The 12,642-nt window shown below is 47.2% G+C and overlaps 1 protein-coding gene across 1 annotated transcript; it reads right to left on the bottom strand.

The window, feature by feature from the left end:
- Window positions 1–4,894: 4,894 nt before the first annotated feature.
- On the bottom strand, window positions 4,895–6,121 carry sf3b5 (splicing factor 3b, subunit 5). The gene is made up of 2 exons (XM_076159221.1): window positions 6,007–6,121; window positions 4,895–5,435 (listed from the first exon to the last, which is right to left on the bottom strand). The coding sequence occupies exon 2, from the start codon at window positions 5,422–5,424 to the stop codon at window positions 5,164–5,166; it is 261 nt and encodes an 86-aa protein (XP_076015336.1). The 5' UTR covers window positions 5,425–5,435; window positions 6,007–6,121; the 3' UTR covers window positions 4,895–5,163.
- Between the last annotated feature and the right edge of the window lie 6,521 nt (window positions 6,122–12,642).

Below are 12,642 nucleotides of genomic sequence, written 5' to 3' on the forward strand. Positions count from 1 at the left end.
AGCTTCTTGGCGAGGACAGGAGGCAGTTCGGTCGCTGGCTGGCTGCCTGGAGGCCTCAGCCTTCACACAGGTGCTCTGCTCTCCTGGAATATAAGGTCCAGGTATTAATCACCACTTTAATAAACCCAGAGGTTAGAAAAAGGCCGTTCTGATAATGGGAGGGTTTATTCTCCGCATCATCCTGTGAATAATAACACAACAGTCAAATGACCGGAGCGCCTCCAGCCTCAACCAGCTGCTGTAGGTAATTAACAGTGCGGAGAAGAGAGATGTCACAGACTGTAATAGCTGCAGCTTCCTCGTTGCTCTGAAGAGGAAGAGTTTTCTCAGAAGAAGAAGAAGGGAGCTTTCTGGAGAAATGTTTATTTCTGACGCGTGACATTTCCCTCCATTTGCTGGCTCTCTGCAGGATCATTACCTGTGTGTGTGTGTGTGTGTGTGTGTGTGTGTTATCATGGGGGTTTCTGCTCTGATGCCTCTGACGCCTCTGAGCTCTAAAACATGGAGGAAGAAGGGGGTGAGCTGAGGAGAATGGAGGAGGAAGAGGAGAAGGAGGAGGCGAGGTCGCTTGCATGATGATGAGCGCAAAACAAAGGAGAGTTTCACAGAGGAGAAGGATGAAGATGAGGTGAGGAGAGACGGCACAGCAGGTGGGCGGCACAGGAGACGGAGGTAATGAGATTGTGGGAGTATTTATATATTTGTGCTTCCTGGACCTTTCCTCCGTTTGGCCCGAGCTCCCGTGTAATCAGAGGGAGAGCAGAGATGGACGAGCGCCCGAAACACAAACTCGCCAAAGGCCAGAGTCTGATTAACCGCCTGTGTTTATACTGGCTGCCACCGTTTAAAAAGAGAGAGAGAGAGAGAGAGAGACACACACACACACACACACACACATCCTTCCTGTCCAGCCTTTATAAATGAAGAAGTCTTAAGGAGCCGATGGTTAGATGTGTTTACATGTAAGAGAGAGTAAACAACAGCTGACCTCTGACCTCTGAGCCCTTAAACAAAGCAACAACTTCCTGGATCAAACCCAGCAACTGTTGAATATTTATCAGTGTTCTCTTCTCAAGCAGAGCTGCTGGAGCCAAAGGCCTCCAGGGTAAACCGGTTTGGATGCGGCCGGAGACAGGAAGCCAGCCATCCAGCGACCGTCAGCACGCCGGACGGAGAGCAAGGTGTCTCTGCATGGAGGAGGGAGGAAGAGGAGGAAGAGGAGGAGGAGAGCCATTCACAGCAGAAGCATCAGGAGACGTTTCCACACAACCGCCTGAACTTCATCATGAAGAGTTTTAGAAAAATTGGCAAAAAAAAGAAAATGACAAATCTTTTCCTTTGAGAGCTGAAAACTCTCCTGTGTGTTTTTGATGTTTGTCTTTGAATATGAACACACACTCATCTCAAATATGATATGTGAGGTGTGTGAGGGGCTTAGTCTCTCTCTCTCTCTCTCTCTCTCTCTCTCTTTCTTTCTCTCTGTCCCTTCCTCTCATTATCTCTTCTCCCTCTCTCTCCTGCCGTCTCTCTTTCTCTCCCCCCTCCCTCTCTCTCTCTCTCTCTCCCTCTCTCTCTGTCCCTCCCTCCCTCTCTCTCATCCCTCCCGCTCTCTCCCTCTCTCTCTCTCTCTCCCTCCCTTCTCTCTCCCTCTTTCTCTCTCTCTCTCTCTCTCCCTCTCTCTCCGTCCCTCCCTCCCTCTCTCATCCCTCCCGCTCTCTCCCTCTCTCTCTCTCTCTCCCTCCCCCTCTCTCTCCCTCTTTCTCTCTCTCTCTCTCTCTCCCTCTCTCTCTGTCCCTCCCTCCCTCCCTCCCTCTCTCTCATCCCTCCCGCTCTCTCCCTCTCTCTCTCTCTCCCTCCCCCTCTCTCTCCCTCTTTCTCTCTCTCTCTCTCTCCGTCCCTCCCTCCTTCTCTCATCCCTCCCGCTCTCTCACTCTCTCTCTCTCTCTCCCTCCCCCTCTCTCTCCCTCTTTCTCTCTCTCTCTCTCTCCCTCTCTCTCTGTCCCTCCCTCCCTCCCTCCCTCTCTCTCATCCCTCCCGCTCTCTCCCTCTCTCTCTCTCCCTCCCTTCTCTCTCCCTCTTTCTCTCTCTCTCTCTCTCTCCCTCTCTCTCCGTCCCTCCCTCCCTCTCTCATCCCTCCCGCTCTCTCCCTCTCTCTCTCTCTCTCCCTCCCCCTCTCTCTCCCTCTTTCTCTCTCTCTCTCTCTCTCCCTCTCTCTCTGTCCCTCCCTCCCTCCCTCCCTCTCTCTCATCCCTCCCGCTCTCTCCCTCTCTCTCGCTCTCCCTCCCCCTCTCTCTCCCTCTTTCTCTCTCCCTCTCTCTCCGTCCCTCCCTCCCTCTCTCATCCCTCCCGCTCTCTCACTCTCTCTCTCTCTCTCCCTCACCCTCTCTCTCCCTCTTTCTCTCTCTCTCTCTCTCTCCCTCTCTCTCTGTCCCTCCCTCCCTCCCTCCCTCTCTCTCATCCCTCCCGCTCTCTCCCTCTCTCTCTCTCTCCCTCCCTTCTCTCTCCCTCTTTCTCTCTCTCTCTCTCTCCCTCTCTCTCCGTCCCTCCCTCCCTCTCTCATCCCTCCCGCTCTATCCCTCCCTCCCCCTCTCTCTTCCTCTTTCTCTCTCTCTCTCTCTCTCCGTCCCTCCCTCCCTCTCTCTCATCCCTCCCGCTCTCTCCCTCTTTCTCTCTCTCTCCCTCTCTCTCCGTCCCTCCCTTCCTCCCTCCCTCTCTCTCCATCCCTCCCGCTCTCTCTCTCTCTCTGTCCCATTTATCTTACTTTAATAACACCACACTGCTGTTATATATATTAATCTATATGTGTGTAACTTCTCCTCCTCTGGCGTTGAGTGAATCTTAACTTGTCTCCTTCTGAATCGTCGCAGTGCGAAATCAGAGAATCAAATATTTGTGGCTAAATAAAGAAGAGAAGAAATGAAGGTTTACTTCCCTGAGCTCAGCTAATCACACACACAAGGACCCAGCCAGAGAGAGAGAGAGAGTGTGTGTGTGTGTGTGTGTGTGTGTGTGTGTGTGTGTGTGTGTGTGTGTGTGTAACTTAACTGAACCGGAGCATATTATGAAACTTTGTTTGTGAAAATGTGTGTGTGTTTCAATCTGATCAAATGTTGCATCTCTCTCTCCCTCTCTCACTCTCTGTGTGTGTGTAAGTGTGTGTGTGTTTTGGCAGGCAGGGTATTTACAGCCGCTGCTCTGAAACTCAAGGTCTCCAGATTTTTTCCCTCACAGTGTTTCCTCAGCATCTCTGCTCCATTGAGAATTCAAACACACTTAAATAGTGAATAACAGTCACATCCTGTCCAGTCCTGCTCTCCAGCTGATAAACCCTGTGATGATCTATTCAATCAGTGAGCAGTAACATCAAAACTAGAAAACACAAAGAAGCACAACAGCCAGGGAACGAGACAGAGAAGATTACAGGTCCAGATCCTGAGATTCCTGAGACTCTCTCTCTCTCTCTCTCTCAGAAAGACTGGAAAAAGAAGAAACCTGCCCGCAACCGCTGAGAGAACATCTATTTCTGTTTGTTTCAGAGAGCAAACCTTGCGGATTTAAGTACGTGTGTGTGTGTGTGTGTGTGTGTGTGGTGGCATGCTGATTTCACGCCCCTGACTTGGCAGTGATGTACCCACGACTCTCACAGTACAGACAGATGGCAAGGACTTACCCCAGTAAGACACCCTTACACACACACACACACACCTCAACACGAGAACTTCCTTGGCACCCACTGACAAATCTCCCAGTCCAACAATGACTCATGCACAGCTTCCTCTTCCATCCACTGTCTGTCTGTGTGTGTCTGTGTGTGTGTGTGTGTGTGTGTGTGTGTGTGCTTGGATTTATCAGCCCAGAGTCAAACCTGTTGCTCTGCTGTCGTCTGTGGACGAGCCACCGTTTGAAAAATATCTGATCTCCCCGATGAGAAGCAAAACAAACTTTACTCATCAAAGAAACTGAGCCAAACATGAACCATGATGCAACTGACTACAGATACAGACCTAAGAGAGAGAGAGAGGGGAGAGAGAGAGAGAGAGAGGGGGGGAGGGAGAAAAAGCAAGACAGAGGGAGAGCGAAAGCGAGACAGAGGGAGACAGAGAGACAGACAGAGAGAGAGAGAGAGAGAGAGAGAGAGAAGGGGGAGAGAGAGAGAGGGGGGGGGGAAGCAAGACAGAGGGAGAGAAAGAGGGAGAGCGAAAGCGAGACTGAGGGAGAAAGAGAGACAGAGAGACAGACAGAGAGAGGGAGAGAGAGAAAGCGAGACAGAGGGAGAGAGAAAGTGAGAGAGAGAGAGTAAATTCTCTTCTCCACAGTTCCACCATCTAAAGTGATTCTGTTTCTATCAGCATGAACACATTTCTACACACTTCTTCCTTTTCCCTTCAGTTCAGAATGGACAGAGGATAAAGGGATAGAGGAACAATCTTTAACTCTGCCCGTCTCTCTGTTCAGGCGGACCAGAACATAAATCGCTCCATAATAAACACAACAAAAACAAGAAGCCGTCTACACTTAGGTCCTCAGAGGGACAGAGTGTAGAGCGAGCGAGAGAGAGAGCGAGCGAGCAAGAGAGACAGTCTGCACTTCCACAACTCCAGAGAGAAAAGCCTTGTTGCTTTCACTCTCTTACCAAGTCTGTTCATTTAACTGTTAACCCCTGAGTGACAGCAGCAGCAGATCAGACAATAACACCACCAAACGTTTGTGCTGCTCTACGATAAACCCGTCTGTCTCTACACCCCAGTATCTCCTCTCAATCCCTGGCTCTCTTGCATGCTCCTGTATCTGGGATCTAAATGGGATCTCCCAGCATGCAGGGCTGAGCCTGAGCTCTGAACGTGTGGGAGGATGACTGGGACACAAACGCTCATAGAGTCACTCCACACCTCCGTACGCTCAGGGCTTTATTATGAAACAAACATCAAACAGTACAAAAGAGACGCAGCACATTATAGTTCACATCACTTACATCTCTGTGTGCCTCAACACACACACACACAGAGCTGCACACACAATTAGTTTACAGAAAGCTCAGGGATCTTCTTGTTGCTCAGAACATTTGGTCCAAGCCTAAACATGCCTCCCACACACACACACACGTGCAGGACAGACAGGATGAGCCTGAGTCCCAGTCGGAGCCTGAGTCCCAGTCCGATTGATCTATGCGTCGTCTGGTTTGTCAGCAGGAGGTCCGCACGGCTGCAGCATCTTCTCCATCAGGTTGAAGCGGACGCGGGCCTTGCTCTCGTTCTCGGCCACAGAGAAGTAGTTGAGCAGGTCGAAGTGTCCCATGTAGGAGCAGTACGAGTCTCTGTGCTGGTTCACTAGCCACTCCCACTTGCTGGTGTCAGCGTGTCCCGTCCCGATGTACTTGGACTGGAGATGCTCCAGCTGGCTGTGGATGTTGTATCTGTCCGTCATGTTGGCTGAGTCTGGTCGGGAGGAAGAGGAGGATCAGTCAGGTGGTCTAACATGGATCTGTGTGTCACGGTTACACACTAACTCACTCTGTGTGTTGAGCGCTCCTCTGTGCAGATCTCTGGACTGATGAGCGCTCAACACCAGATACACGTTGGTGTTTAAGAGCTCTGGAGAAACGTTAGGAGCCTTCACACTCTTACAACATATTGAGAGTGTAGTTTAAACAGTTTCTTACTTAGGATTCTCCTATCAGCTGTGTGAGCATGTGACCAGCCTTACTTTATTTAACATTAAACCTACTTGACTAACGCCGATAACCTGAAAATGATGTCGTTAACCAGTTGTTTGTTAATTATTTAGTGGCGTTATTTCTAAAACGGAACAATAACGTTCACGCTTTTACCGAAGAAACTTAACATAAACATCAACGGAGTTAGCTTCGAGGCTAACGAGAACAAATGCTAAGCTACTAGCTGCCTAGCTAATATCACCCGAATTAAACCGTGCAGGGCGATAAACTGATCCAAAAACTAACATGTCGTGTTATAAAGGACAAAATATCATAATGGTTCTAAAACTTACTTGGCTGAAACGTAGAGCGTTATTCAGCGAAATGTGCCGGCGAAGACGAAGTGGCCAAACGAGTGTAGAGAAGATCCGGCTGTGCTCCCTGTGAGACGGCCCGGGGGAAACGAAGATGAAAGATTCGTTCCGCCTCGCGTCAGACGAGACTGGGATGAAAATGAATGACTGCAACAAATCAGAGTCAGATCGTCCTCAGATAGGATCAGGAGTCAGGACTTATCTACCAGGCTATAGCAAGTAAAGAGAATGATTGTTTGTTTTAGCCTTTTGTTTGTTTTAGCGCTGTAATGAGGCAAATGTAACCGATGTTTGCTTAATTTGTAAATGGACAAACAGAGATGGAAGAATGGACTGAGCCTTCTTATTGCAAAAATTATGGCATGCATGATGAAACTATCATGTAAGCCTCGCTGCGTTTCAGCCTGAATCTGCCTGAAAACATGCCGTGTATTTCTCTGCATCAAAGAACAAACGCAGCATTGGGATCTTCTGCTCCTCCATGTTTAGTCTCTTGATGGACATTTAAATAACATCCAATAAAAAAAAAGTGTTATGTTGTTACAATTAGGTTGCTACAATCAGTTTTATGATACAACTGAAACAACGTGCTTAAAGTGGCTCTAAGTTTAAGAGCTCAGAGCGGCAGAGCTGAGTGAGAAGAGTTTGTTGGCTTTCACTTTAACATTACACAGAGTCAACTGATTAAATATTTATATCTAAATAGTGCTATAAGCTTAATTATTGGAATAAATTTAGAAAATGCTAACATTGCATTTTGTGGAAAAACTATGCATTTAATTGAAGTGTTTTGTGTTGAGACTAATATTGTGATGTTATGATGCTAAACACACTCATTCCGAAACAAACATCTGTTGTTGATTGACCATAAAATGCAGTAACATCACTGCAACACGTTCACAATGCCGTGCTGGGGATAATACAGCAATATTCATGTGCCAGATGTGCTGCATTGTGCACAATTTAGAGTTGTTTTCCTTTTAGTTTTGGGTGTAAAAATGGATGAGGGGGAGAGCAGCAGGAGGGCTTATCTCAGCAGACCACAATCATCTAGTCTGACTGCTGTAACAGCAAAGATAGTCACCTTGTTTGCTCCACAGAGCCTTTTACACCTGAACATTGTAGTCCTCTGTGTGCTGTGAGCTCTCCACAGGACTTCTACTCTCACAAGGTGAAAGATTTACAGAAATGTAACAAGGTCCTGGTTTGGCTCCTGTTCAGAAAAAGAGCTGAATATTGATGTGTTCCGCTGCATGTGGCCACGGTCTGAACCACATATTGATTTGGACTTTATGTGATAAATAGTAATCGGCATGCTGTTTGACATTTTCACACAGATCTATGTCAGATGTTGAACAAAGCAAACCATTTAGAAAGTCATTATATTAAATAACTTCATCCAGGTTCACCTTGATGTGTGCTCAAACTACACAAAACACTCCATTCACTGAGGTCCCATGGGGCTGCTGTTCATTAAAATTGACGTATTGTATTGTAGCTCCTTCGCTCTGTGAAATCTACCTGAGAAGAATAATTTATACCCTAGACAGGTTTGATAAGCTGAATACAAATGAGACACACACACACACACAGCACCAAGAGGATCTGCAGGGATGGATGGAGGCTTCTGATGGGAAACTCCCCGCAGAGCCCACACGGAACAATGCCACAAGCAGGTACACAGGCACGTACACAAGCACCTACACAAGCACGTACACAAGCACCTACACAAGCACATACATAAGCAGCTGCTGTAAATAAAGAGATGAAACTGAAATCCTTCAACATGAGAGAAGCTATAAGATCATAGAAGTCGTATGTAGACGACCGGATGGCAGAGCAACATCAAAATGAGATACAGATACAATCATACACGAGTTATTGTTTGAATTGAAAGAGGTGTAAGGATGAAGAAGAACCCATTGCTTAAAAACACTGTCTGTGTGGGTGTGTGTGTTTGAGCCTGACGTGTGTGAAGAGGCCTCTCTGCAGCCCCCATTACACTTCAATCTATAGCCACAGAACATTTAGATTAGACTATTAAGAACCATCATCCAATTAAAATTTAATTGAATCCTGTAGTGGCACCATTAGAGAAGAAAGTAAGACAAGGTCATCAAAACTTAACAGACTGTCAGGGTTTACAAAAGACAAGAGGAGAGAGACACAGAGACGTCTCAAAGCCAGGAGAGGGACACAGAGATGTCTCATAGCCAGGAGAGAGACACAGAGACGTCTCAAAGCCAGGAGAGAGACACAGAGACGTCTCAAAGCCAGGAGAGGGACACAGAGATGTCTCAAAGCCAGGAGAGAGACACAGAGACGTCTCAAAGCCAGGAGAGAGACACAGAGACGTCTCAAAGCCAGGAGAGGGACACAGAGACGTCTCAAAGCCAGGAGAGAGACACAGAGACGTCTCAAAGCCAGGACAGAGACACAGAGACGTCTCAAAGCCAGGAGAGAGACACAGAGATGTCTCAAAGCCAGGAGAGAGACACAGAGACGTCTCAAAGCCAGGAGAGGGACACAGAGACATTTCAAAGCCAGGAAGGCACTCAGCAAAGGGAAACTGAGATAAAAATGAAACCCAAAACACTGCAATTTTCTTTGGGATGAATAAAATTATTTTATTATTATTATCTTATCTTATCTTAAAAGAAGAAGAAGTAGAGATGCATTTCCTTTGTATGTGCTCCGATAGGAGGATGACTGACTCCCTCCCCACTGTGGAGCAGAGTAGAAATAGACAGGAGCTCAAAATGGACGGACTGAAGTCAAATATAAGTCCTTCACATTTGTACTTAGGCAGAGTTTTGCAGCTGAAGTGGAGTGTGTGTGTCCTTCTTGGTGACCTTTCTAATCTTTCCTTTTACTCCGTCTTTATGTTTCATTGTGCCTGCGCTCAGATGAAAGCAGCTTCATCTCTGTGTTGCAGAGCTTCAGCACCTACGGTCAAATAATGGACACCTGGGCGCAATAATCACAGTTTAATGGTCGTATTTTTAGTGGGCAGAAATGGGTCCAGCAAAGCAAATGACCAGCAGGGGGAAAGGCTATAATGAAATCAGGTGGATGGATGGGAATGCGGCCTCAGCGGGTTTGCTCAGCGGCCCGCAGTCCCGCTGAATGATAGCCTTGTAAAAATGGAGTCAGCGGTATTCCCAGTGATTTAAACCAACTGCTTAATACAGAGCCATTCCCCAGCAGCAAGCCTCAGAGGCGGATAGAGACAGGAAGTAAAAGCAAACGACACCCTGCAGGGTCGTAAGGAGGAAGCGGACCGGGCGTCCGGTCAGCGGGCCCTCAGGCTGCGGCGGCTCGTCGCCCGGCTGACAAACTGCAGCTCTCATCCGCCGTCGATCTGCCGTGAAGTAATTGGCAGCCCGGCTGGATTCGGCACGTTGGCTTCTCGTCTGCTTGATCGTACGGAAAGCCGAGCAGCTGTACGGTTTGTTTTTCTGGCTGATTCACTTTTGTTTGATGGGGGCCAATCCTCTGATCTCACACGGCCCATTTCCCTCTCACACGCCTGAGAGTCTCAGCGTCCAGGCAGCCGCCACAATCCGCAAAATGCAATGTTACCCTCATTTAGATGATGAGAGCCACCTAGCCATTCATCTCCCGGTGAAATAGCCTGAGGAAACTGCTGCGCTGTGACGGGGGTGAGTCGCCGCCGTATCAAAGCCTCCACCACTTAAATTGGATTTGGCGTAGCTCTGAACACACAATCTCTCCCTCTCCCCCTCCCTGTTTGAGGTTTCAAAACAGATTTATGGTTATTTGCAGTCATTATTTTCTCCTTCTCCCACATGCTATGACCGGTCCTGAGCCAGTTCACCTGCTGCCTGGGCTATGACCTGAACACAAAAGGCCTAATACCTGACAGCAGCACCTGCTGGTCTCAGACGGCCCTCCTGTAGCCCTCAGAGTGCAGTTGTGATCAAGCAGAAACTGTGTGATCCTGAAGTCTGAACTCAAGCTGATGAATATTCTCTTTTCAGGTATTTGAACTTGATTTATTGAAGCCTGGACTGAACCACTACATCTCAGAGATCAGAGGGGAACCTGGCACCTTTATGTCTGCATACAGTCCAGATATGTGACTCCACTACAAATGAATGAATGAACAAACTGGGAGGAGAGACGACAGAAGAAGTGTCTAAATATGCTGATGTGAGTTGTTCTATGAAAGCCGAGAGCATAAACAGCAGGTCCAGACTGGCAGAGGCACAGTGATGGCTGTTCCTCCATACTGAGGAGCCATATGTACATACAGGGGGGGAGGGGAGGGCTGCAGCGCCTCATCACGCTTCCTGTTCCACAATAACATGTTCTTCTATTGTTCTCATGCAATCTTCGCAACAGTTCATTATCTTCAGTTGATCAAATTCGCTGCAGTGGATTCACTTTCTGTGCAGACAAAGGCCAGCCTCTTCACACCACGTCTCTGCTTCTTCAGGAACATTAAGAGCCTCTCTGTGATAAGAGAGGCTCTTAATGTTCTTAATGCTCTTAATGTGGGGAGGCAGTAGCTCAGTGGGTAGAGCTTCCGCCTGGGAACTGGAGGGTCGCTGGTTCGAGTCCCTGCCAAGGTGCCCCTGAGCAAGGCACTGAACCCTCAATTGCTCCCCCCTCTGCGTAGGGTGGTAATGTAATGTAAGTCGCTTTGGATAAAAGCGTCTGCCAAATGCTCGTAATGTAATGTAATGTAATAAGTATGATGACAGGACGGATCGTGTTGCCAGAGCCTCTGATTCTTCCAGACGACTTCACGCCTTCATACCAAAAACTCACCCATACACACTCACCCACACACAGCCAGGGCGTTTGGATTCATGTACATAAACACGATTGACCTCCTGAATTCACGCTGACCTCTCAGTCTGTCTGAGTTGAAAACGTCAACAGGAAACACTTCAAGTAGCTTGCCACTTCAAGTAACGTCCTTTAATGTTCTCTGTACATCTTCATGCTGTTTGACCTTGTGATAAAAACATTATTTCTCTTCCGCCGTTGTCACTCACAGCACAGTGTGTGTACGCGTTTGAGTAAGTACACACACACACACACACACACACACACCACACGCTTCTGATTAAACGTTTAATATGCAGTTTGAGCTATGAGCAATACTTTTCCATCTTCCAGCTTTGTGTTTGTTTCATAACGCAGGATGTAAAAAATGACTGATAAGGAGAGAAAACGCGGCGGCCCCATACTGTGGAGTGTTTCTGTATTCCTCTGCCTCGGGTTGCAGAAGATATTTTATGTAATCTTGAGTCAACAGCTACACAGAGGAGAATCTGGCTGTAACATTACAGAGAGGCGTCTGAAGGAAGAACAGACCACAGAGCAGACGTTACACTTTATTAAGCTGCAGGATGAGAGGCATTCAGTGAGTTTCACAAATGCTATTATCTATTTCTTTGTCCGTGGATTCATTTACAGTCAAACTATGAGAAATGTGTTGAGTGTTGTCCTATGTTCAATAAGATCTGTGGACTCCAGCCTAGGACACGAGATGTAAACAAAGAAACGTGAGCAAACACAGAGAGAGCTGCATGAATGATAGGAGTGGATATTCTTAATGCAAATGGATCTTTAAGTGGCGCAAAATACAACTTTTTTAATTCCCCATCGTGGCACAAATGATACTAAAGGTACAGACACACACACACACACACACACATAGACTCACTGTATGAACACGTCCATATTAAAAATACAGGAAATGATCTCAGTACTCCATCACACAATATATTTATACACTTGAAAGATTAAAATTGCGAAAAGCTTATGTTTATATTTGCACACACTGTTTTGTGGTTAATAAGCATATTCAGTTTGACCAAAGTTCATATAGAAGCACAGCGAGCCGTCACGATCCATCAGCCTTCACTAGCTAATGCATCATCTTGTGTTGATATAAAAGCAACAGTTTACTTACAGCTCTGTACATAAAGATCATCGATACAATCAATCAGGTTCATCTCTGCACATTTACAAAATACTGGAACAGAGAAAAATGAGGAGCTACAGTGAAGGCAGCTGGACAAGATCAGGTCAGCATGAGCAATCACCCAGGTTACAGCAGATGAAGCATCCTGCTCGGCTCACTATCGTTACTCTGGAGGAGAGAATGACTCCATCTGAACCCATGTACAGTGTGATGGCTAATGAGCTGTGGTTAATCATACACATGGTACCGTATGTTCTCTCACTGTGTGAGCCGCAGCATCACACGCTCTGCAAACACGCCCACGCGTCTCACAGGGTTAGAGTGGATCCACAGTGTGAGACTAAGAACTGGATCTTTTTCCATACATTCAGTCTGTTGAGCTCAGCAGTTAGTCCGGACAAAAGGGTAGAACACGTCACAAAGAGAAGTAGAAAAGGAAAGAAGAAGGAAAGCAGGAAAGAAGATGGACGAGGAGAAATGTACAGCAGAGGGGGGTGAGATCAGATAAGAGAGAGGGAGGGAACAGGTTTGCAGCCACTGCATGGCTCAGTCAGTGGAGCGTAGCATTAAGAAGGTACGGAGCGTTTCAGCCCTCAGCTGATGTTTCTTTCTTTCTAAACAGCACACGCTCTCGTTCTGAAGAACAATAACACATA

Source organism: Genypterus blacodes, unplaced genomic scaffold, assembly GCF_046128005.1.
Source record: "Genypterus blacodes isolate CSIRO-AG114 ecotype Tasmania unplaced genomic scaffold, CSIRO-AGI_Gbla_v1 ptg000010l_1, whole genome shotgun sequence".
Classification (NCBI taxonomy): Eukaryota; Metazoa; Chordata; class Actinopteri; order Ophidiiformes; family Ophidiidae; genus Genypterus; species Genypterus blacodes.

Bases quoted from the DNA above. Each gene is read 5' to 3' on its own strand.
- sf3b5 (XM_076159221.1), bottom strand. From the start codon at position 5,424: ATGACGGACAGATACAACATCCACAGCCAGCTGGAGCATCTCCAGTCC.